At 43.4% G+C, this 26,958-nt stretch overlaps 1 protein-coding gene across 1 annotated transcript in view; it reads right to left on the bottom strand.

The window, feature by feature from the left end:
• The window catches only part of cass4 (Cas scaffold protein family member 4), a gene marked incomplete at both ends in the record, with an annotated part of 34,612 nt that extends 7,896 nt beyond the window's left edge, over positions 1-26,716 (bottom strand). The window contains 7 exons of the mRNA XM_080727994.1: positions 644-960; positions 2,090-2,288; positions 3,970-4,074; positions 6,106-6,189; positions 9,332-9,769; positions 26,419-26,424; positions 26,651-26,716. Coding sequence (XP_080584120.1) covers positions 644-960; positions 2,090-2,288; positions 3,970-4,074; positions 6,106-6,189; positions 9,332-9,769; positions 26,419-26,424; positions 26,651-26,716 — 1,215 coding nt within the window. The remainder of the gene's footprint in view (positions 1-643; positions 961-2,089; positions 2,289-3,969; positions 4,075-6,105; positions 6,190-9,331; positions 9,770-26,418; positions 26,425-26,650) is intronic.
• Positions 26,717-26,958: the final 242 nt, after the last annotated feature.

The following is a 26,958-nucleotide window of genomic DNA, read 5'->3' as shown; positions in this document are numbered from 1 at the left end:
ATTTTGATCCAAAATTGTCAAAAGTCGACCTGCTGGTGGCGCTATAACTGGCCAATGTGAAAAGGGTGGCATTTGTTCCTTGACCTAGTGGGAATGTGCGTGCAGAATTTCTCTGTAATCACAAGCTGCGTTTATGATTTAAATCATTTTGTTAAAAATGGACCAATCCTGCATGCAAACTTTGGAAGCCAATGTTAGCCAATTAGGATGGGATATGAAATATGGGTGAGATCCGTCTGGGTTTACTCATAACCTGAACCAACCCAATAACAGCCGCCATGGCCACATCACTCTGACTCAGACATAAACCATAAACAAACCCCCACCTTCGGCCTTGCGGACACAACTCTACAGGGTTCCCACGGTCAATGAACAAAAAAATAGCTATGCATTGTCTTTGGTTATTGACTAACCCTAACCCTAACCCCAGTCAAAATATGATTATTTCGGGGGTCACAGCCTAAAAAGGTTGAGAACCACTGTCATACACTGCCTGTCTTTGGGCACTGTGAGCTGAGCTGAATTATTGTTATAGTCCTGGAAATTGGGTTAAATATTCTGGAAAAGTTTTGGAAATTAATTGGTAAAAAATGTGTGGGAACCCTGACTCTAATGAAACAAAGAAAAAGAAAGGCAAAACAACCTTGAGGGGCAGCAGGATCTTCCTGGTGCGTTGCAGACGCACTCTGGCGTGATCGTAGGCGCTGCTGGGGTCTCCCCGGCACTCCAGGGGTAGATGTCCTCTACTGGGGTCTCCTCTGACCTCCAGGGGTAGGTGTCCTCGGTGTCCCTCGTGGGGCGGTACGGCGTACAGCTGCTCCTGGCCGGCCCCCAGGCCGTTGTAGACGGGGGCTCTGGGAAGCACCTTGGGCGGGCTGGGGGCGTCCTGCTGCTGCTGCTGCAGAGAGGAGGAGGCTTTAGGGATGTCGTAGAGGCAGCTCTGTGCCGGCCAGGCATGACCTGGGAGGGAGATTCAAAGATAGAGAAACAGACAGTATAGCAGTTCTGAAACACAGCTGGGAGCAACACTTTTGAATGCTTTAACCAGTGAAAAATAGCAGATATACAAGCTCACAGCGCGGCACCGAGTGCCGCGCTGCGAGCTTGTAGATCTGCTATTTTTGAAAAAGTTGTGAAAATGTGTGCACATCTTTGAACATATGTATTTTTGAAGCGAACGTTTGTAACTCTAATTTTGCTTCTGGGGGGTCCCTTAAACTAGATATTTTGAGATGGGGGTCCGTGGCCAAATAAATATCAGTTTGGGGGTCCTTCACATGAAAAGGTTTGAGAACCACTGACATAGTAGTCTCTCAAGAACAGACTAACTGAGCTCCAGTTAAGTGAAAAGGACCTTTTCTTTGACGATGGTTAACCAGATTGCTGACATAGAAACATAGGTTTTTCAAAAAGTCTTAGAAGGATTCAAAAGACACTTATAGGATCGGGTCAAAATTCTAATTTTCACAATTTTTCAAAAATAAAGAACATATTAGAAAATAACAATAAAAAAGACTCAGCAGCAGCGATTAGGAAAAGAGTAACATCCACAGGCTTCTTATTTGGCCCTCGGCACTGCCTGGGACTTTTGCGTAATTTCATCTGTGTAATTTTAGTTTTCTTTGTTAGTTTTTCGTATAATTTTCAACCAAGAAAAAGTTTAAGAACTTCTGATTTAGAAGGCATGTGTAGAATCGGCCTCAGCCCAGCAAGCACGGTCAGGACCTGGACCAATCAGTGACGTCTGGATTGGGGCCAGATCACAGCCCATATGGGGATGATCTTGACGTCACAGAATTTATGTTGGTTGAAATCAGGTGATATTCTAGGCCGGATTAATATCATAACTAGTTAGATATGTCCCAGAATATGGTCATATTTCAACTAACATTACAAACAATAACAATAATCCTGTCAAACAAAGACGACATCCTGGTAATGACGTCAAGATCATCCCCATAATGGGCTGTAATCTGGCCCCAATCAAGACGTCACTGATTGGTCCAGGTCCTGACATGCTTGCTGGCGGTCTTAATGGGTTTTTTAAAAAAAAGGGGGGGGGGGGGGGGGGGGGCAAAGGGCAGCTTACCGAGCACTTTGGAGGGCATGGTTCCGTAGGAGCCGGGTTTTTCGGGGGACACGGGTACGTCGTAGATCCACTCTGGCTTGCGGGGGGTGGGCAGCGTGTTGTACCCGCCGATCAGCGCCCTCTGCTGGGCCTCGTTGGCCGAGGGGACGGGGATGTCATAGCTGGGGTCCTGAGAGGGAGCGGGGGGGACCGCATACATCTGCACAGAACCACAGAATACCAGGGGTGCAACGGTTAATCAGACTTATCGGTTTAATAGATTAAGAAATATTAAGAATAATAGATTGTAATCAAATAATCAATTTCAGGGCGTTCACAAACACAATGCGTAGCGATGTGAGGCGATATGAACTTGTAGATTGGCTATTTTCTGGGTTAAACGAGGCTATCCCGCAAACTCTGGAAGCCAGTCTGCAGTCGGATGCTGGCGGTTCAAATGGTTAACAAAAAAGTGCCAACGTTTGATTATCGCGATAATAGCGTTCATCGCAATTATTGTTTACCACAATAATCGTGACATGTAATTTTCATATCGTCACATTCCTATTTGGTTGATTATTAAAAAAAATGCGATTAGATCCCCCCAAAACATACATGAATGAATGAATGAATGAATTAATTAATTGATTAATTCATTCATTAAATCCAGTGTATGAAGTGCATGTCAGGCACTTACCCTCTCACTACCCGTCAGGTTGTCCTGAGGACTGAACACTTACCCTGTCACTACCCATCAGGTTGTCCTGAGGACTGAACACTTACCCTGTCACTACCCATCAGGTTGTCCTGAAGACTGAACACTTACCCTGTCACTACCCATCAGGTTGTCCTGAAGACTGAACACTTACCCTGTCACTACCCATCAGGTTGTCCTGAAGACTGAACACTTACCCTGTCACTACCCATCAGGTTGTCCTGAGGACTGAACACTTACCCTGTCACTACCCATCAGGTTGTCCTGAAGACTGAACACTTACCCTGTCACTACCCATCAGGTTGTCCTGAGGACTGAACACTTACCCTGTCACTACCCATCAGGTTGTCCTGAAGACTGAACACTTACCCTGTCACTACCCATCAGGTTGTCCTGAAGACTGAACACTTACCCTGTCACTACCCATCAGGTTGTCCTGAGGACTGAACACTTACCCTGTCACTACCCATCAGGTTGTCCTGAAGACTGAACACTTACCCTGTCACTACCCATCAGGTTGTCCTGAGGACTGAACACTTACCCTGTCACTACCCATCAGGTTGTCCTGAGGACTGAACACTTACCCTGTCACTACCCATCAGGTTGTCCTGAGGACTGAACACTTACCCTGTCACTACCCATCAGGTTGTCCTGAAGACTGAACACTTACCCTGTCACTACCCATCAGGTTGTCCTGAAGACTGAACACTTACCCTGTCACTACCCATCAGGTTGTCCTGAAGACTGAACACTTACCCTGTCACTACCCATCAGGTTGTCCTGAAGACTGAACACTTACCCTGTCACTACCCATCAGGTTGTCCTGAAGACTGAACACTTACCCTGTCACTACCCATCAGGTTGTCCTGAAGACTGAACACTTACCCTGTCACTACCCATCAGGTTGTCCTGAAGACTGAACACTTACCCTGTCACTACCCATCAGGTTGTCCTGAGGACTGAACACTTACCCTCTCACTACCCATCAGGTTGTCCTGAAGACTGAACACTTACCCTGTCACTACCCATCAGGTTGTCCTGAAGACTGAACACTTACCCTGTCACTACCCATCAGGTTGTCCTGAAGACTGAACACTTACCCTGTCACTACCCATCAGGTTGTCCTGAAGACTGAACACTTACCCTGTCACTACCCATCAGGTTGTCCTGAAGACTGAACACTTACCCTGTCACTACCCGTCAGGTTGTCCTGAGGACTGAAGCGTCTCTCCAGCTCGGAGGCGGTGCTCAGGGAGGCTTTACGGACCAGCTGTCTGGGAGCTGTGGACGCCTGGCGGAAGAAAGGAAGAGAACGTTTAAAATTCACACATCGATGTACAGAAGAATAACAGCGCTATTCTACAGGTACTGTAATTGCTTCTAGTGATTAGGTGATGCAGCGGTTAATCAAACCAATCGATTTAATACAATCTAAACTTAGTTGATTTTAATCAAATAATCAATTAACACTTATGTTGCAATGATTTTTTCTCTTCAATGTCTCGCGTTGCCATGGTTACCATAGACTTCCATGTAATTGTGCAATTGTGTAAAAAGTGCACGCCCATGCCTAGATGATGCACCACGTGTGTAGATGCTGTTCACAGCTTTCAAACAAAAAAATCCGCTTGGAAATCCGTTCAGGCATTCATGATTTATGGGCCATTATGTTTTCTTCAGATGTAAACAAACATGGCTGCCATGTTTGAAAGAATGGGTTGGTATGGGGGTTAAACATGCAATTTCGCGATCGCGATCATGCCTAATACATTTCTGGAGGTCCAAAAACCATTTTTGAAAAAAAAATAATTGAAAAAAAAAATAAAATTCAAAAACGGCCCAAACTCGGGAAACTCGGGGTTGGCACAGCGTTGGTATCAATACAAACTCGGGAAACTCGGGGTTGGCACCAGATGTGTTAAGTGAGTATAGCATAAATGGGCCATGGAAACCCACCATGGTAACATATATGAGATATCATATCTATAAACTTGTAGGCTGTAGTTCAGTTAAAGTAAATTATAACACATACAGCTTAAGTGCTTAATAAGATTAATTTAGTTGATTATAGAAAATAGATCCAAATGATTTAGCGTTGTGTCGGGGTAGCTCAGTCAGTAGAGCTCTTGTTTATGGACCACAAGGTCATGGGTTTGATCAGTGTAAAGCCCTTATCAGAGTCTGCGGTGAAGAGCCAAATTTTAGGTGATAAGCTATCCACCTAAAGTGAGAATAAAAGTGGAGGCCATCATAGTCAGTCACGGTGAAGTCCTATAACTGTGACTGACTGGTCTAGATCGACCAATCAGTGAACGGGGTGATGGGTCGATCTGTCTGAAAGTAAAAACAGAGAGATGTGTCGGGGTTCGCGGTGGATAGCTCTTCACCGCTAGTAATGACGTAATGTTGTAGTTTTATGACTCAAAAAGACTACAACGCGGTGGATAGCTTATCACCGTGGTGCCTACTATGATAGGGGCTTAAGAGTAGCACGGCTTGGGTGCGGCAGGTTGTGAGGTAAGTACTGGGAGCTGATGCTAGGTGTGGCGCTCTAGCCTGGCGTGGCCTGACGTCATACTGCGTTCACTCACTCATTCCTTCCCCAGTATAACGTCTGGCCTTCCGGGTATAGGCAGCGAGTATACTGATTATTTTCTGATCGGGGCCAATCAGTGACTGCTGTCCGCACAACAAACATAGTCTTCCTGACAACAAGTGAAAAGCTTTCCCTGATTGGTCCATGTGTAGACGGTGACGTAGATGCATGCTGCAGCATTTTCAAAACAACAATGGCTGCCCTTGCGATGCAACAAGTGTAACAGTTAATGCTCCAACGATAAAACAAGCATTAAGTGCAGTTATTTCAGAGTTATTGGAATCAATTATAACAATTAAAAAGGAACACGGGGGATGCGCTAGCGGATTTCATCGGCCGAAAAGACGTGTTTGTTTGCCGTTCTTCCGACTGGCTGAGAGATGTTTTGCTACGCTGATTGGTTAGAGGAGTCTGTCTGTCAAGGCAAGTACTCCCGCCCACTTTTCAAGCTGCCAATAGGCCGAAGGCCAGACGTTATACTGGGGATGGAATGAGTGAGTGAACGCAGTATGACGCCAGGCCCCGCCAGGCTAGTGGCGCTCCACCTCAGCAGTCCATCTCCCAGGGGTCTAGCGCATTGTAACAGGGACAGACTCCCCCGTTCTCGGCTGATATGGACAATAAGCCTCTCCGACCTACTTACTTACTTAGTGTTGTTTTGTTGATACAATATAATTTTGCATTTTTTTTTGTTGCTACTCTTGAAGGAATGGTGTCCAGACTCACAGTGTAAAGTGAGGTGCGTCTTGCTTGGTTGGGGATGTCGTAAACCTCCCCCCTGTGACTGGACGATGCCACCGAGACGGAGGCCTGTGAACAAGACAGTCTGGGATGTAGAGGCCGACACACACACTTCACCTCATGCACATATTTTTATTCTAGTCCCAGCAGGAATATTTGACATTTCTGACCAGTGTTGATTTCGTCGACTAAAATTATGACGAAAAAATTTTGTCGACTGCGTTTTTTTTCACTGACGAAAACGAAATAAAAACGAGATAAAAACTAAGCTGTGATGACTAGAACTAAGACTAAATATATTGACAATTTCATCAACAAAATAAAAACTAGACTAAAACGTTAGGGAGGGACTACTGGAGAAGAGAGTCATTTTATGTTTGGTTGCTCTCAGGTGATCTTCAAGCTCACATCAAGCTAACTAAATTATGACTAAAACTAAATAACATTTTATTCAAAAGACTATGACTAAAACTAAATCAAATTTTGCTGTCAAAAACAACAGTTTCTGACCATTCCTTGTTTTCCCTCTTTCTCTATTCTTCCCCCCTCTCCTGAAAAGTACAAATGAAAGGAGCTTGTATATGACAAAATATTTCACAGATGTTTTTTTTTTTTACACCTGTCGACCTGCGATGTGACAATAAAGTCGGAGTTTAAAGAAGTCGAACACTCGCAACTCTTTGATGGTAGCTCCGCCTACGTCACTGAGCTGGTATATGAGCACCTTTACAGGGGGACGGTGTACTCTCTCACGGCTCTAGAGAGGGACCGGAGAGGAGGACCCCCGTTAGGCCAGCGTTCTACCAATTAAAACAGGCTCTGTAATGAGAACCATGAACGCTCAGTGGATCTTCCGTGGCCCCTGGAGGGGGAGGGAGGGGCCCCCCAGGACCCCTGGAGCAGGAGAGGAAATGGCGAACATGTGGGGAGGAATGTCCCCGGCCCTCTGTGACGGTGCAGACACCCCATAAACACACTGGAGCCCCACGATATGTAGCACTTCAGTCGCTTATATAATCGGACATCATTGAACTTTTTTTTTTTTTAGACGTCGTGCGCCTATCTGTAATTATGCAGCCCATGTGTCCCGATTTTTTGACCACTGACATCTCTGTGTTTGGCTATTCAAAACATCGGTGGTCTAGACCAGTGGTTCTCGACCTTTTCAGGCTGCGACCCACCAAAAATAATCATATTTGAACTGGGGACCCCCCCACCCTGCACAAGCACTTGGAATTGTAGGATTTGAGGCATTATATTTAGTTTGACTCGGTTCCACAGATTTATATATTGTGAAAACAGCTGATCTACAATCTTGTAAATTGACAATTTTCAAAATGTTTGCATCTTTCTTATACAATTTGACAATTTGGCCAATATTTGACCAGTTTTTATGGTATAGTCATAGTGTGTTGATTACTTTTGATGCAGTAATGGTCTTTTTTTAAAGTACAGTATTAGGTATTAGAAGTCCTTAAATTGTCACTTTACTGTCAACTGGGGACCACCCCAAATTCATGTGGGGAGGTGATCCCCCTGTGGGTCCCGACCCACAGGTTGAGAACCCACTGGTCAGGACTCTGGGGACTTTCAAAAATCTTGGCTGGACATCGGACTCAAAACTCTGGCATCGGTCGGGCTCTGCTACAGACCCTCTGGTACAGACTAGGGCATTCACCAAATATTAAAATATTCGAATATTCGAATATCAAAGTCACTATTCAACGTTGTTCACCGAAGTCGAATATTCGCTTATTTTCTTATTTTTTTAATAGTTGTCTCTTTAAAAAAGATATAGTTTAAAAAGCTTGGCTAGATAGGAAGTCATAAGAATGAGTTGTCAATGCCCCTGGTGGATAAATTTGTAAATTCAGGGGTTCTCAAACCTTTTTAGGCTGTGACCCCCAAAATAAACATATTTGAACTGGGAACCCCCACCCTGACAAGCACTTGGAATTGTGGGTATTACATTTAATGTGACTCGGTTCCACAGATAAATATTGTGAAAATAGCAGATTTGCGAGGCGTTGTGAGCATGTAGATTGGCTATTTTCACAATGTTCACCTCTTGCTTATTTAATATTTGACAGTTTGGCCAGTCCTGTTCAATATTCGACTATTCGAATACTTTGAGGTAGAATAATTCGAATACTAAAAATCACTATTCGTGAATGCCCTGGTACAGACCCTCTGGTAGACCCTGGTACAGACCCTCTGGTACAGATCCTCTGGTACAGAGCACAGACCCCTCTGCTTTGTGTAGCGTCCCGGGCTGCTTATTGTGCTGCTGTTTGCACTTACCGGTGTCTGAAGTCTGCCTTTACGAGGCCCTATAAAGGCCTGTCCCCGCTAGGAGAGGGCCTCTGGTCCCCATCTGTAAGCCTTTTCTGTCAGCGGGGGGCTTCAGAACATGGCGTTTCAGCGACATCCTCCCCCCTCTAATCATGAAAGTTAACACTTCCCAAGGAACAAGAGGACCAAGCGCTGACCCCGGAGCCACAGACACAGGGCTACCGTCTGAACCGCGCAGGCATGTGGTTTGGGTCACAGAATAGACCGTGTTCACACGGCGGACATGTTGGCATTTTGCTTAGAAAGAATGGGGTGGCATTTCATTAACTTAATAGTGAAATGGCTGCGTGCAGCATTGGATTGGTCATGTCATGCGGGTACATGCCGACCTGGAATCTTTCTGAGCAGGAGCATGAGCTATGCATGGATGTAAAACAACCCTTAACAACGCATTAACATTATGCTCTGACATCGCTGTGATGTCAGGGGAACCACTCTGAATGGGTTTGCCGCTCTGACATCACACTCTGGCTTCACTGTGATGTCCCTTTTATTCCCATATATGGAGTTCCCTGATGTCATCAATATTAAGCCCATATCCAACAGGACTTCATATGGGGATGCCCATATACAGTATGGAGGCCACATCGGCAACATACCACACTAACGGCTGGTTCTACAGACAGGGATCTCCATGTATGGGCATAAAAGGGTATGACGTCAGATGTCATTGACATCATAGGACATGTTTGGGCTCTCACAGCATATCTCCATATATGTGGGTACCAGGGGCCTCCATATATGGGTAACTGGTCCGATATACATCACTGGCCAGACGGCCAAGGATTTGACGACCTCGCCCTACAGGGCGAGGTCGCCCTGAGGCGTCTTACAAAAAAAAATAGAAAACCATCGGTACCTTGATGCCCTCCGGCCCTTCCGGGCTGAACTTGAGTGCCGCCAGCGCAGGGGGGCTTCTGGGCGCGTTGTTCAGAGGCGTGGAAGGGACCTTGTAGATCAGGTCGCCGCCGCCGCCGCCGTGAGCCGGGGCGGCGGAGGACGGCCTGAGCGCAGCGTTGGGGATCTGGTAGATGTTGTTGTGAGGACCGTCTCCTCCTGGGCTGTCCACGGACTTGGCCTTAATCTGGGCGAGGCGGCCGGGGGTGGACCAGCGCTGCGGGAGGAGCTGCAGGCGGTTGGCGGGCGCCAGGCCCTGGCGGCCGTACAGCGAGCACCTCCACCACCCGCTGCTGCCCTCCACGTTCTGCTCCGTCACCGTCACGATGTCCCCGCGCTGGAAGGCCAGCTCGTCACTGCACTCTGCCGTGTTGTCATACAGCGCCTTCGCCAGTTTGTTCTGAAACACAATACAAAAGAGGAGAGTAGGAAATAAATGGCAGCACAAAGGAAGGCAGGACGACAAAACCTTTCACTTAAAGCAGGCTTTACATGACAAAGAAGGCAATACCTTTAAAGTTCTTTGACTAAGAGAGAAACCCAGCAAGTATTCTTACTGCGCCACCCTCTCTTGTTTCTTTCTTTTTCTAGTTGTTTTTATATCGCACTGACCTTTGGACACTCTGCACTATTAGGTTGTGTTAGTAGTTTTGAGTATTTTTGCTTGTGTTTGACATGATGGTGAGATACTTGTTGCACTAAGTAGCATTGACTGGTATGGTCACTTTGATTTGGGGGCACTGTACTATATTGATAGTTGTGCCTATAAGGACACTTTATGTATATATATATATATATATATATATATATATATATATTATTTGTTCCCTTTATTGACGTACTGTACTCTGTTCTTGTTTTTTTTTAGTTTTCTTTATCTTTTTTCTTACTTCTCTGTAACTTTGTAAATAACCTTATACTGCTGTGCTGCCTCTGGGCAACTGATTTCCCCCCTTGTGATAATAAAGGTATCTATCTATCTATTACTGCTAATGACCATCTTTTCAGAGGGGCGGCCGTAGCTTAATGGGCAGAGAATCAGAAGGTCACCGGTTGGCCTGCCGACTCCGGCCTATGTGTCGAAGTGTTCCTGAGCAATTCATAACCCTTAACTGCTCCCCTGCTGAGCAGCCATCAGCTGGGTGAAGATGAAACAGCATTTCATTTCCGAGGGACACTTAGTCGATTCAGTTACTTTGCTTCACGTTGTGTGCAAACTAAAGTTACATTTCCGCATATTGCTTTGCCTTGTCTATACCAGAGATTCGTTGCTGCAGACACAGTTTACCAACAAGGTATAGCAATGCTGGGCTGCCCGACCTCCCTCCCCCCGAACACGGGCATACTGTGTTCGTGTGTAGACCCTCCACAAAGCCGGATGCACCACAACCTCCGTGGTGGACTGGTGGTGGGCAGGGACTTTACCATTGAGTCACCCGAGTGCCCGTTTCAGTTTCACAAGAGAGAAATACACAGTGGCAGCCACAGTAACATGGACAGGTGCGTGTGAGCCGTGGTTTCATTCTCAGAAAGAGAATACCTATAAAGGCGATGGGGCATTTTCACTTCCAAGGTACTTCTTCTGAAAACAGTGGTGGAAAAAGTACTCAAATGTTTTACTTAAGTAAAAGTATCAATACTGCAATGTAGAAATACTCTGTTAGGGTGCCCTCACACCAAAGTACCTATGAGAGTGGAATCCGCGTTCCGCCAATGCATTTCAATGAGTGAAGCGGTTTCATGCCAGCAGAGGATTTCTGCAAAAAACGCTCCCTTATCATTGAAACGCATTGGCGGAACGCAGATTCCACTCTCATAGGTATTTTGGTGTGAGGGCACCCTTACAGGTAAAAGTATTGGTATCAAAATGTACTTAAGCACCAAAAGTAAAAGTACAAAATGTTTGAAAATAGCAGATCACAACGTGTCGCGGCGCGATACGTTGTAGATCGTCTATTTTGAAATGGCTAAGGTATAAAATAGGGCTAAATTCGTTTATGTATGTTTTATAATATTGTAATTTATATCTGCATAGTGGAGTAAAAAGTAGGCTGGACCCGAGATGTAGTGGAGTTGAAGTAAAAGTAATTGGAAATACTCAAGTAAAGTACAAATATCTCAACATTGTATTAAAGTAGAGTACTTAAGTAAATGTACTTAGTTACTTTACACCACTAGAGAGAGGTGACTGCAACATAGCACAAACACGTGGCAGTGAACAAAGTGAACAAAGCAGAAAGCCTGCAACACTCCAAATGAAATAAAGTCTGTACGGTGCACAGCTCAATAATATCATGAAACAGTGAAGAATCGCCAGAATGGTTTATTTACCTCCAGAGAGGTAAATAAACCATGTGAAAAGGATATTCCTTGTGTGCTGGCGATTCTTCATTGTTTCACTTTACACCACTGGAAATAAAGCCTGATATATACTTGCACGTCATGTTGTACACCGAAAATAGCCGACTGCAAGCTCACGATGATTTGCAGAACAGCTGTTTTTGGCATGAGACACTGGAGCACAACAAAATAATAAATCAGCATAAAAAGGTATTTCTTAAGTTACTTGATTCAATATTTACATATTTGATATGAATTTGATCAGCCATGCCCCCCAGAGCAGGGGTTTCCAAACATTTCAGATCGAGACCCGAAAGAGAGATTAGACATTTGCCCGGGACCCAAACTAGTGATAACAGCAGATCTACAAGCACACAACCCAGCGCTTTGCGCTGCGTTGCGAGCTTGTAGATCGTCTATTTTCGCTACTTCTTAGTTGTTGGTTTTTTATATTTATGGAATTTCTAAGATTTGTTTGTTTGTTAATATATATATATATATATATATATATATATATATATATATATATATATAAACATTTACACAAATAAATCTTTTGAAATATATAGATATATTTTTTTAAATATAGGAAAAGAAAATTGGATTTTTACTCAAGACCCATAAAAATGTGTCTGTGACCCACAAACGGTCCCTGACCCACTGTTTGGGAAGAGTACATGAACCCCTTGAACTCCAAACTCCACTTTAACCATGTTAGACTCTTTGGAAACGACTCTTTCCTTCAAGAGGTGACTGATTCTGTCCTCTAATGCATGAGGAGTTCATGCATGGACTCATATAATATATGTAATAATGTTAATGCAACTACATATGCATCCAATACAGATACACATTTAAAATAAAGGGGAAACAATTAAATAAGAGGCATGAATGGATGCAGTGGTGTAGTGGAGTAAGTACATTTTACTTACTTACTTAATTTTGAGGTATTTGTACTTTACTTGAATATTTCCAATTTCATTTTACCTTTACTCCACTACAATCATTTGAAAACTTTAGTTACTAGTCACTTTGCAGATATGAATTATAATATTATAAAACATACATTAACCACTTTAGCCCTATTTTATACGTCTACTGTAGGCCATTTTATACATTTTGATGCCAACACTTTCATAAGTTCATTGATTCGTGTACATTTTGAATTCCAGACTTCGAATCCAGAATTCCAGAGTATTTCTATATTGCAGTATTGATGACATTTTACTGATGTAAAGTATGTTTTTCCAGCACAGAGTGGACGTTAACATGAGCCCAGACGTGTTTTAACCCATTTAGGCCTAGGATTATTGACTACTTTAACCATTGAAAAATAGCAGATATACAAGCTCACAGCGCGGCACCGAGTGCCGCGCTGCGAGCTTGTAGATCTGTTATTTTTGAAAAATCTCGATTTTTCTTTGCAAGTCTTTGAATATATCTTTTTAAAAGCAAAAATTTGTAACTCAAATATTTGCTTCTGGGGGGTCCCTGGAACAACATATTTTGAGATGGGGGTCCGTGGCTAAATACCTGTAATTTTGGGGGTCCTTGACATGAAAAAGTTTGAGAATCACTGATTTAGAGGAAGGATTTAGAAGTCGGGTCAAAGATCGGGTCAAAGATATTCATAGACTTGCACACATTTTCACGATTTTTCAAAAATAGCAGATCTACAAGCTTGCAGCGCGGCACTCGGTGCCGCGCTGTGAGCTTGTATATCTGCTATTTTTCTAAGGTTAAAGCATACAATAATGGTTAAAGTGGTTAAAATCTAACGCGACTCGGGCACGTTCCAGGTATTTGAGAGTTAAAGTGAAATACTCTGTTAAGGAAACACACTTCCTCTAACAGTCTGCTGAGCATCCTCTCTGCACCTCCTAAAATAACTCTGTGTTGTGCAAGTGACGTGAGACATTGCAAATTGTTTCCACAAGGTTTCACACTGCCATTATACTATACAGTAGTGCAGGGTTCTCCAATTAGTTTTCCCCAAGGGCCGAATTATGTCTAGGGTACCAAGCCGAGGGCCACAACATTGCAGGGGGCGACGGTGGCGTTCCGGCTACTCCAGCGACCGTTCAGATATCGTCGTTGTCGGGTGAAAATCTTGTATGTCCAAAACCGTTCGTTTTGCATCCATCATTTTAAAAATGATTTAAACTATTGAAAACAGCCGATCTGTGTGCTTGTAGATCTGCTGTTTTCACTACTTTTGTGCGACGGCCTTGTATGATGAAGCAGGGCTTTACTTTGCGAAAGAACATACACATTTGGAGATACAAGGTTTCCACCCGACAATGACGATGTACTAGTGTTGTTGCTGCTCTTATACCACCATTATTACTGGGGTTGGTGGGGTCCAGACAGTAGTCCCCCACGGGCTGCAAATGGCCCACGGGCCGCCTATTGGGGAACCCTGCAGTAGTGGTTCTCAAAGTGGGGTCCGGGGACCCCTAGGGGCCCTTGAGGAGATTACAGGGGGTCCCCAACAAAAAGCAGCTAATATAGGGTCAAAATCAGTTCAACCAAATGTAACCATACTGGTAGGCTATTTGAAAATAGATTATCTATAACACTGTGAGCTTGTAGATCTGCTATTTTCAAAGATTCTTGAAAAAAAATTGAGCATTTTGGAATAGTTTTGATTTTGAAACATTTTAACAACACAAATCTTGTATTGTGGTCAATGGCACCACATGTTTCCAAATGGGGGTTTGCGGCCAAATGCAATGCTATCCACCTATTTCCACAACTTTACTGTAGCATTATCTGCAGGACACTTCCGGTTAACAGCAGACATACAAGCTCACGTCGCGTCGCAGATGGAACCGTTGTGAGCTTGTAGATCACACTCGGATGCGATGCCGGAAATGCCGCTCGCCTTCTGCGCAATGCACCATGGGATGTTGGAAAGTTGTGGATAGAGTATAAAAAAACTGTGTCACTTGTGTTCTTAACATCCATGAGCTTAGTCACTCAGACTAAGACTAGACTATAGAGCACACATGCACGCACACAGCAAAACTGAATCCTGTATTTGTATTTCATCATTGAGAAATGCAGAGTCATTAGAGGCCAGTTAAATGAGGAGAGATGGTAGAGACAGTCACTGGCCCTTTTGTAAGACAACACACACACACACACACACACACACACACACACACACACACACACACACACACACACACACACACACACACACACACACACACACGCACACACGCACAAACACACGTCGCTCTAAGCCGCTAAGTGTGGTGGTGGTGGGCGTTGGCCTGGCATGCCGTGGCCCCGCACTGTGTGGGTGAATCTGCAACAACAAAGAGGCCTTTCACCATCACACACACACACACACTGACACACACACACCCCACACCTGTTAGAGTGCCTCAGGATCACACACACACACACACACACACACACACACACACACACACACACACACACACACACACACACTCAGCCCTAACAAACGGTGGTCTAATCCTCAGGGTCGCTGCAGACATGTAAGCTCCATACTTAGGCTCAGATGACAAACCATGCAAACTCTCACTGTCAGGACTGACTCTCTCTCTCTCTCTCTCTCTCTCTCTCTCTCTCTCTCTCTGCCTGTCTGTCCAACAACTAGGTCAACTGCAGAAAGAGAAAAACACTTCCACGTTTCTGTGGAAGAGTGTGTTTACAAACAGTTTGGCTCCATTGTCAAAGAAATATAAATTCACAAGACGATGCCTGGTTTCAGATCATTCTAATATTTCATTTTATGTTATTTCATGTTTCACAATTCAGCACAGCTCTGTGAAGGCAATGAGACTCAGAGCTCTGTGCGACCTGAAGGAAAAGATAACGCAAGAGAAGACATTTTGTTTGCGATCAGCGATGGAAGTTGTGTGTGCATATCTGCAAAGCAAGTAATGTATAAACTGCAGTTTATTGACAACAACTTTAGTTCTTTACTGCAAGTGAACGGCCCTGTCGTCGCACAATACAATATTGCGATTCGGGGACGTCCCGGTTTGTCCTGCATTGTCCTGCTTTCAAGTGTTCAAGAGCCCCGTCAAAACAGTCAAACGTTAGGGCGCGGGGTTAACGAATCATACCACATATTGTTTTGGATTTCACTGCAATTCAAATAATATAATACCAGTAAGACGCCCTAAGGGCGAGAAGTGACCGCCAGGACAAGTCGTGTGAGCTTTTCGAAGTTGAAATCACGTTGCTAGGCAAAAGTATCATGCCAGAGTAAGTGTGACAGCAAAGTGTGACGGACCTGCACATTTTATCGTCCCCGTCCTGAAAACACTGCATGCATGTGTGCACATGTTAAGGAACCTTGTTTGTGGGGTCAACATCATGGTGATCTGTGCAGAAATTAGATCACTTTTAAGGCCAGTAAATGCATACGTCCTGCTAATGTTTACTGCTGCTAGTGTGCGTGCATGTGCACGCGTGTGTGTCTAGTAATGATGAAGTCTCTGTGTTCAGCTGTGAGTCTTTAGGATTCCTGCACACGCCTGCTTGTGCAGCTCTCTGCCTCCCCGACAACTGCCCTCACCACTTTAGACGCACAGCTGTCTGGAGCGCTCTGTTTGTCTCTCTCTCTCTGTTTGTTTCTCTCGTCTGTCGGTCCGTCTGTGTCTGTCTTGAATGCGTTTCTTGCAGACGGTTGCCTAGAATTATTGAATGCTTTAACCGGTGAAAAATAGCAGATATACAAGCTCACAGCGCGGCACCGAGTGCCGCGCTGCGAGCTTGTAGATCTGCTATTTTTGGAAAAGTCGTGAAAACGTGTGCAAAATCTTGGAATGTATGTATTTTTCAAAGCGAACGTTTGTAACTCAAATTTTGCTTCTGGGGGCGTCCGTGGAACTAAATATTTTGAGATGGGGGTCCGTGGTCCGTGGCCAAATACATATCATTTTGGGGGTCCTTCACATGAAAAGGTTTGAGAACCACTGACATAGTAGTTTCTCAAGAACAGACTAACTGTGCTCCAGTTAAGTGAAAAGGACCTTTTCTTTGATGATGGCAGGCCAGATTGCTGACATAGAAACATGTGTTGATATGTGATATTGTGATATTCGAATATTTGGTGAATGCCCTACCTTATACCAGTGATTTGTACTTTTTCCTATTGCAAACTTCCAAAAAATTCTTCAATCAATCAATCAATTGCTCTCTTTTGTCCGTCTGTCTCCACTCCATACGTTCACAGATCAACCACAGTTCAGAAACAGGCTGGTAGATAATTGTCAAACGTTCCCCCGTTCACCGTGAAATGTGTGCTGCTCCGAGGAAGTGTCGGCGTATCCACGGAAACCTGACAGGAAGTGGGAGGAGCCAGTGTGGGAACTATTCACTCTGTGACCTCCTACCCCGGGGTCACAACCTCTGTGTGTCAAAGGTCAACCGTCTCATCCATTATCTGTCCTGGCAGGCACATACCGGCATCCAACATCCTCCATCATCATCCTCCGCTGGCGGGTATACCGCCAGGGCACTGGTTCTCAACGGTGGGTCTGGGTGCCGCCAGGGGACTAAATGGACTCGTTTGTACACTCTCAGAGTTAGATGCACCCTTGGAATTTAGGGTAAAATATCGTCACTGTCGGGCAGAAACCTTGTATCTCCAAGTCTAAAATGTGTATGTTTTTTTCATAAAGTAAAAGCCCTGCTTCATCACGCAAGACTGTCGCACAAAACTAGTGAATATATCAGATCTACAAGCACACACCGCCTCGCGATGCAATTGATTTCTATTGACCAAAGGCCTGGCCTCCCCAAAACAATTAAGACCATGCTGAGGCACTAGCCTGGAATCCAGACATATCTGACATTGCAAAAAATAAAATAAAAATGCACTCAGCAGATGATATTAGTCTGGCCATGCCAGGCTACTGAGGCACCGACATTGATCAGAGAGAATAAAAAAGGTCACATTGACATCATCTACCTGTCATTATAATAATATCTGAGCTCAACAAAACCTCAGGCCCACCCAGATTGTTCGAGGCTCATTAAACATGTTCTGTAGATCCACTGTGTCCTGAGTTGACCTGGTGCCACTGCCAGGACCAAGGAATGTATAGTAAATCCAATGACACTATTAACGCATACAAGAATGAATGAAAAGATACATGTCGTCACTGTCCGACAGAAACCTTGTATCTCCAAGTTTCAAATTTGCTTCATCGTACAAGGCCATCGCACAAAAGTTTTCACCCGACAACGACGATGTACAACAAGAGACTCCCTGCTTTCCCACATCAGTGTGTGTGTGTGTGTGTGTGTGTGTGTGTGTGTGTGTGTGTGTGTGTGTGTGTGTGTGTGTGTGTGTGTGTGTGTGTGTGTGTGTGTGTGTGTGTGTGAGTGTGTGTGTGCGTGCGTGCGCATGTGCGTCCATGTGCGTGCATGTGTGTGTGTGGGGACAGGAAACTAGTGTGTAAATAATATGACATAGACTTGGACTTTCCCACAGTAGAATATACAATATGACTAAAGAGATGTGGGGTGCATGGGGGAGGGGCTGGACTCTGTGTCTCTGTGACAGAGACATGGTTCATTAGGTCCACTTCTAAAATGCCCATCTTCAAGAAATCCTCATATTTTCCAATTCTAGAAAGATAAAAACATCTTAGGGACTTGATCTTTTTGTTTTGCCTTCGCTCCAACTCAAACAAACAGAAGAGGAGGATGTCAGGGGACCAGTGGTGGAAAGTAACTACGTACATTTACAGTACTGTACTTAAAGGAGTAGTTCGCCCCCAAAATGACTTACTCACGCCATGGAGACTTGAGTTAAATAAAAAAGTATTTGTTGCATTCCTAAGACAAAAAATTGATTATAGTAAATTTACCCCCATTGATTCTGAATGGGGACCCAAATGCATGGGCCTGGATTGCATGCAATTGGGTCAGAATCAATGGGGGTAAATTTACTTGACCCTTGACCCTAAATTTACCCCATTTGATTCTGACCCAAATGCCTTTGGGTCCCCATCCAGGGCCTTATTTGTGTCCCCATTCGGGGCCATGCATTTGTGTCCCCATCCGGGGCCATGCATTTGGGTCCCCATCCAGAATCAATGGGGGTAAATTTATAATCATTTTTTGTCTTAGGAATGTGACGAATACAAAAAAATATTATTGAACTCAAGTCTCCATGGCGTGAGTAATCAATAGAATATTTTTTTGGGGGGGTGAACAACTCCTTTAAGTACACATTTCTTTTAGTTACTTTTACTTGACTGTGTCCAGTGTGTAATACTTTATACTGAGGCAAATATTGTACTTTTTTTTACTCAATCTTAACTTGCAGATCTAGATTAACACATACAGTTGAGTACTTGAGTAAACACTCTGAGTATGTCCTCTAGCCCAGTTGTCTCAGCCTGCATCATGACAGTGACAGTGACAGTGATTGGCTGCAGCTGCCCTGCTATTTCCTGTCTGGGAGCGGCTGAGAACTGTGTCAAATATGATATTCATCATTATTGATATTATAAACACTAACAACTGACCAGACCCTCTGAAGAGCAGCACTGGCCCAGAAACTGTCCATAGGGAGTGCGAGGTTTACAACCCTTTTCACATCAAGGTCCATTATTTATTCATCATCTGAGCCACAGAACCATCGTTTGATGACATTTAGCCTCTCAGACCCAGAACTTAGAATATGCTGTTATCATTGGACAAAGATGTTGTCCACAAAGCCATGCTTGGTACCATAGGTCAGTGGTTCTCAACCTGTGGGTCGGAACCCCCAGAGGGGTCCCCAAATTATTTTGGGGGGTCCCAAGATGTTTAGCTGTTAACATTATTTTCTCACTCAACAGTAAACAAACCAACATACAGTATATAGAAGCTATCTAAAGTGACAATTTAAGGACTTTAAAGACCATTTTAGTACCTCTGGTCAAACATTAGTCAAATTGTCAAATATTAGAGGCAGAAATTTTCACAATGGTATAGATCGAATCAAACTAAATGTAATGCCAACTCCTACAATTCCAAGTGTTAGTGCAGGGTGAGGGGTCCCCAGTTCAAATATGATTATTTTGGGGGTCGCAGCCTGAAAAGGTTGAGAACCACTGCCATAGGTGACATGACAGGCAAAACGTCGATCAAATTAACAATTCTTCTACATTCTCTAATTGTGTAGACTTCTTGTAAATTAGTTAACAGTCATTTAACTCTTGAGATTGTAAAATAAAACCAAATGGACCCGTAAGGATCCAATTTGTTTCATTTTACACTATGAAGAGTTAAAGATCTATAAGGGTCCATATACAGTAGTTACCAACTCTCCATCATTTAGCTGGGGACCACCTGGAACCCCCTCGAGGACCACTGGTGGTACGTCATTATAGCATGAAGAAAGACCAGTGTGAATGTCAAGGTCTCAACAAATGAACAGAATCTGTCTGAAAGCTCTGCCAGTCTGAGAAAGAGCACCTGGGCTCTATTATGATCCAGGTCTTATGCCTTAACTTCTTTTTTTACTATTTTGAAAAACATTTTTAAATACTTCAAATGCTGATCTACATCTGCACGTTGTGAGCTTGCAGATCAGCTATTTGAAATATTGAAAAAAATGTGTATATATAGTAAAAAAAAAAGGCAAAGAAGTTAAGGCATAAGGCATAAGACCTGGATCATAATAGAGCCCAGGAGTCATAAATGGTAAATGGGGCATTTATATAATGTAGTGCCTTTATCCAAGATGCTTTACAGAGACTGTGCATTACATTCACCATTCACACACACATTCATACACCAATGGCAGAGGCGGGAGCAACTAGGGGTTCAGAGTCTTGCTCAAGGACACTTCGACAGTAACTCTGGGGGAGCCCGGGAGTGAGAACAACTGTATTAGAAGGTATTTGTAGAATCTGAGAAAAGAAACTGAGTTTACACCTGAAGAAGGCCATGTAGGCTGAAACGTTGTTATTTTTTATTCCGCTCAATTAATAAATGTATTTGGGGAGCTTATAGACAGTGTGCAGACCTTTTTTTCTTCTTTCTTCTTTTCTATTATAATATTTTTCGCAGTGCTTTTGGATGTGCGTGTATCCACAGACAGCTATTTGTAGAATCTGCCTCTTTAGTTAATGGGTTAACTGAGTGTACACTCTTGGGCCCCTGGTGGACCCCGGACCAGATGTTGAGAACCAGTGACCCAGAGAGAGCCTGTAGTGCTCATGGATTCCATCATTCAGTAATACCAGTGTCATTTCCACAACATCCCCTCCCTTTCCCATGGCCTGCAGAATGCACTGGCCACTGTTTCACTGTTCTGTTTGTGAGGAATACTTCAATAGTTTCCATGGCCTGTAGAATGCACTGGCCACTGTTTCTGAGGAATACTTCAATAGTTTCCACATAAACAAAACGAAGACATGATAACGCCGCAGTCGGGCAGAAACCTCTTATCTCCATATTCAAACTTTTTGTGTTTTTTCGTAAATTAACGCCCTATTGATCATAACTACAGCGTCAGATGAAATCATCAAAAGTAGCAGATCTGCAAGCTGAACTTGTAGATTTGCTACTTTTGCCATTTTTTTCTTTGAATCCCGAAAAGTAACAGTTTTGGACATATGGGGTTTCCATGTCACAGAGACAGTAACTTTGCAGACACAGACATGTCTGCGTTATTGACCTTCCATATGGCCTGTACAGTGTTTCTATGAAATATTTACAACATTTCCAAGTACCATAACAATAACAAATGATGACACTGTGTACTGTATGTTAGTGTTAGAATCTTTTGCTCGTCTGCCAGTGAATTCATTTATATACGTTTTAGACATGACTTTGTTTGCTTATTAAGTTATTCCCATGTTAACTGTGTAATCGTGATCGGGTGGAAACCTTGCATGGAATATCATCATTTTAGGGGCACGGCCACTTGGCCTTTGGTGTTGTCCATTTTATGAGGGCACAAATGCCAAATACCAGGGCAGGAAGGCCATCAAATAAGACAAGATTTAGTCCATTGAAAGAATTTGTTGAATTTAAGGGTTAGGGATGATAACCTAATCTGCAGTAAAATAAATAAATGATGGTATTTACAATCTGATCCATGCTCAGCCCTGCACCAATCAAAGTCACTGGATTGGTTTAAAGATGGGGGAGTTAAGATTTCAGAATCTCAACAAAAAAACACTCGTGTCTACATGACAAGAAAGAGACAGCTACTGTTACAGTCTACTGTCTACATATTGACAAGACAGAGACAGTAGGAAAAAGTGGTACAGTCAGTGGGGCATTAAGGCCACTGTGGCCTCAGGTCATGCCATTGGTTTGAGGGGCACAAGGCCAAACTGAGGGGCAACAGCGGCCATGGCCTTCATGGCCTCCATGGAATTCCTGCCCTGCATCCCCAACTATTACTTTTCAGGAAATGGGGGTCACAAGCTTATTGTTAATGCTTTTCATTGGTTCAATATGTATAAAACCGACATACTGTACACACTTAACTTTCAATTTTTTTTTCAAAAATAGTAAAAATAGCAACCTACAAGCGTGTAGATCCCTAGTAGAGCCCGGCACGATCTAGAAGCATGTAGATCACGATCTACAAGCGTGTAGATCCCTACGGCAAGTGTTACGGGCTAGGGTGGCATCTGAAGAGGTGAGTCGTCTTCAGATTACGGAGGAAGATTGAGTCTGCCAGTGATTCGCCGTAATCTATGTTTATCATGTTTATTATGCCCCACATAAAACTAACTCCCAGAAAACTGGAGGTGTGCTGCAACCCTGCTGCAAAGAAATACAATGCCTTGCGCTGCGAGGCGTTGTGACCGTAAGCTTGTAGATCGGCTATTTTAGCTAATGTTCCTCTCAGAATGGGGATGCTGGGGTCCAAGCGGTTGATGTAAAAATCAAACCTCGGTTCGAAGTGGAGCTGTGTGTGTGTGTGTGTGTGTGTGTGTGTGTGTGTGTGTGTGTGTGTGTGTGTGTGCAGAGCCGTTTCTGGGCCCATGGGGGCCCGCTCGCGCCCGCGAAAAAATAATAGGCCTAATATTTTTTACCATTTTTTAATCCATTTTATAATGGAAATATATATATATATATAATATATACATATATATAAATGAATAAATAAAAAACCCCTAGTTCCCACGCACTGGCAGAGTCCTGCACAGTGGCCACTGTGCCAAATTCACTTTCACTTTCAGCGGTGTGGATGCTCGGAAGCAAAGAAAGTCACCACAGTTTGATTTGATCATTCCTTAGTCAATTATGAAGGGATTTCAAAAATTAAAACGTCTCCGCTTGGGAAGTCTACTTCGCAGAGAAGCCTTTGCGATTCGCTAATCGCGGGATTTCGCTAATCGCGGGATTTCGCATCGCGATTTCGGTTTGAAAACGATTAACCATGCAGCAGTGTGTGTGTGTGTGTGTGTGTGTGTGTGTGTGTGTGTGTGTGTGTGTGTGTGCGTGCGTGCGTGTGCGTGCGTGTGTCGCGCATGCGCAGATCCTGTTCAAACTCAACGGGACAGTTCCAAACTCAACGGGACAGTTCTCACTTGTGAGACTGGACACACATTGCTGCCTATGGGGAGCTCTGTTCCACACAGCTCCAAAAACAAACAAAAACTTTGAAAATGTTTCCTTTTCACACACACACTTGGTGTATTGATGTGCTGCTATTTGTTATCCAAATAAACGTGCCTTAGGCTCTCTGCTCCATTCCACAACACATCTCCTGCTCCCTGGGGTTTTTATTATTCACACGCTTCCATGAGCTCTGTCTTCTGCTTTTTGTCACAGTATGTCATAGTATGTCATACACAGTATGTCATACACAGCGTGTCACCTCACCCCCTCCTGCTTCCCTCTTAATTAATCACAACACCCAAGGACGTCAGTCAAAATGATCAGCTCACGGCTAGTGACAGTGAAAATGAATAGTGTGTGAATATTTGTCATACACACGTCAATATTGAAAGGATATTGTAATACGCTCTGAACAAGAACACCAGAAGTCTTTTTTTCCCCTCAAATCTTGAGAGACCTGATTTAAGTTGATTTTTAAATGGTAAAAATAGGGATACGACCAGATAAGCATCATTCCTACTCCTTTTCAAACAGTCACTGTTATTCTATTGGAATTATGATTATTATTATTGTGCATTATTTATTTATTTATGTTTTTAAAGTATTAAAGGACAACTTTGTTGTTTTACAACAAGGGTTCATATTTTAGATTGTAAGAATATAAAAGATGAGAGTTACAATGTTTTAATTTACTCCTTTCTATTGTTGTAGAGATTTTAATGATTTAGATTTCAGTGGCTGTGGGCATGCGTACAAGTGGCTAAATATATCTTTTTACACAGAATAAGCCCAATCCCAAGATGCACTGCAATCTTTCATGGACAGATGTGACTTTTGGGGTTACTGCAAATAGCAATAAAGAAATTGCAGGCTTATTGTGTCTAAAAAGACATATTTAGACACTTGTACACATGCCCCCATGCACACGTTTTAGCACACTAAACATGCTAAAACAATAGAATGAAGTAAATAAAAACATTTTAACACTCGCTTTTTCTTTTCTCTAATTACAATCTAAAATATGAACCCCTGTTGTAAAAAAACAAAGTTGTCCTTTAATGTATCTTTTTTAATGTTCAAAATAAACATTCAATCAATCAAAAAAATGCAGCATGCTGTTCCAAATAAGTTATTATAATGCTTATAACCACCTTCAACCTGGCGTACTATCTTGGGCATGCTGTCTTTTCAGGCAAACATTTTGGTAACCGTTCCTCCGTTTCCAACCCTCTGGGGGTCCATGTGTGCCATAGGGGCCATGCCAGGACCGTCTCCTGGGAACACTTATTAGCCTCCATCACAATGAGTTTAAAGCCCTCCCATGACCTGTGTCTGACCCCCGCCGGGCCCCCCACCGCACCATGACAACCTGACAACAAGATCCTGGAATTCCTGGAGTCTGACTTTCAGGAGAATGGTCCCACTGTCATCTTTTTCATGCCACAGCACTGGTTCCCAAACTTTTTAGATCCAGACCCAAAGGAGAAATTCACTGTCTCCCATGGACCCAAGCTAGTGAAAATAGATCTACAAGCTTGTGAGCTTGTAGATTGGTTATTTTTTCTTTAAGATATGTTTTTGGTCTTTTTTTACGTCCTTATTGATAGGACAGTAGATCGGGACTTGAACCCGCGACAGTCAGGCTACACTGAGCCTATGTGGTATGTGCCATTTGTTTTCTAATTCATTACATTTCTGTCGTGTGTGTCTGTAAGCACAACTATAATAGACGCCTGCTCTGTCGTGATAAAAAACACACTGAATGTGGTGACAGCAAGCTGGTGTCCTAAAATAGAGCATCACAAACTAAAAACAGAACTTTGCCACCCACGGGATAAAAAGTCCCTGACATGAGCGGAAATGAGAATGTTTAAGGTTGAAACAGGGCTGTATGTCTGCTCAGATGTTGGAACATCAGATGAGCTCACATGAGAACCAGGATGAGTCATGGGTCCATGTTTCCTCCGCTGGGTCCTGCTGATAATGGACTGCATGCAGGGCTCCCACACATTTTTACCAATTCATTTCCAAAACTTTTCCAGAATATTTAACCCAATTTCCAGGACTATATAACAATAATTCAGCTCAATAACGAGTCGCTTACTCCCATGCGCAATGCTCAAAGACAGGTAGTGTATGCCAGTTGTTCTCAACCTTTTCAGGCTGTGACCCTCGAAATAATCATGTTTTAACTGGGGACCCCGGCACCCTGATGAGCACTAAGAGTTGAGGAATTTTGTATAACACGTTTCTATTGTGAAAATTGCAGATCCTGTACATGCTCACAACGCCTCGCAACACAATTTCTGTCTCTAATATTTGACAATTTGGCCAATGTTTAATTTGTCATTTCAGAGGTATTAACAAAATCAATAACCAAAGACAATGCATAGCTATTTTTTCCCAGGACCTTGCAGGACCCTCGATCAATTCCAAAACTTTTCCAGTACTGGATTTCTTTTTTCTTCTAATTTCAAAATATTTCCAGGAATTTCATGACCGTGGGAACCCTGTGCTAATGGACTGCATGGGAACGCTAGCCGCTGTCTCAGGAAGATCTTCTTCAAGGTCGTGGACCACAGAGTTGCAGAGGCTTTCTGAATAACTTCCACGTTTTGACCTATGAAGATCGTTGCTCACAGGCTGCGTTTTCTCGGACGAATATAGGAGGGAATTTGGGAGCAAGTAAATTAAAAAAATCAACCTCACGTTATGTCAATCACGTTTTTGCACACTGCCGACCGTTTCGTATTTATTTTCGGACAAAGGGTTGATTTTTATTTCTGATTTTCGCAACTGTTGCCACATGGGTGCCTTGCTCTCTCTCCTTGGCCTGAAAAACGTTTTTTCGGATTTCCAAAATGCAGCAGTGTGTGACCAGCTTAACTCTTGAACCAAAGTTGTAGAGTAAAAAATTATTCCCCTGGATTCCTAGTCCTATTGCCTGTATATTATATATTGTAGGCTAGACTAGACTAGATTTTCCACCATTTTTCACACAAAGTCACATTATCTCTGGATCCGCGTGATCAGGATGTATCATATCGCCTATGAGAACCTTCCAAGATGTGCTAGATTGGCCTGTTTTACAGATAAACGCCTGAAAATCATGAACGCAGCATCCAATCTAGTGAATCTAACCGGCCTCTACACAACACAGAGCCAAAAGCAATTTAAATCACACCATCAGGAGGCCACAAATGCTTAGAAAAAAGAAAAATCTTGTGAGCTGGCGGGCCAGACCTATGTCTAAAACACCACATCATGAATTCTACATCTAAATCAATCCTACATTGACTTGCATGTTCCTCCTCACATGCTAAGAGTTGAACCGTAGGTCATATTTCCCTTTGTGGCGTGCTGCCAGCTATACACTCCACAAGGGACACAGCTCGGCCTGGCGAAGACCTGCGCTCTGAGGAGCACACCTTTCTAGCATTCCTGCTCAGGAAAGAGAGGCTGACACATCCACAGGAAGGACCACAACCATATGTTCATGACTTGATAGTTTGACTTTGAGAGTTTATATTTGTAAACCAATAATTACAACAAAAATCAAACCTCGGTTCGAAGTGAAGCGGTGGACAGATAAAACCTCTATTCTGAATGTATTTTTCATCTGTTTTGATAATCTGCAATAGATACTGCATGTACAAGACATGTGCATGCAGTCATGTGAAG

The sequence above is a fragment of the Nannobrachium achirus genome, assembly GCF_963921795.1.
Source record: "Nannobrachium achirus genome assembly, chromosome: 6".
Classification (NCBI taxonomy): domain Eukaryota; kingdom Metazoa; phylum Chordata; class Actinopteri; order Myctophiformes; family Myctophidae; genus Nannobrachium; species Nannobrachium achirus.
Note: the sequence above shows the minus strand (reverse complement) of the source record. Positions and strands in the feature narration are given on the sequence as shown.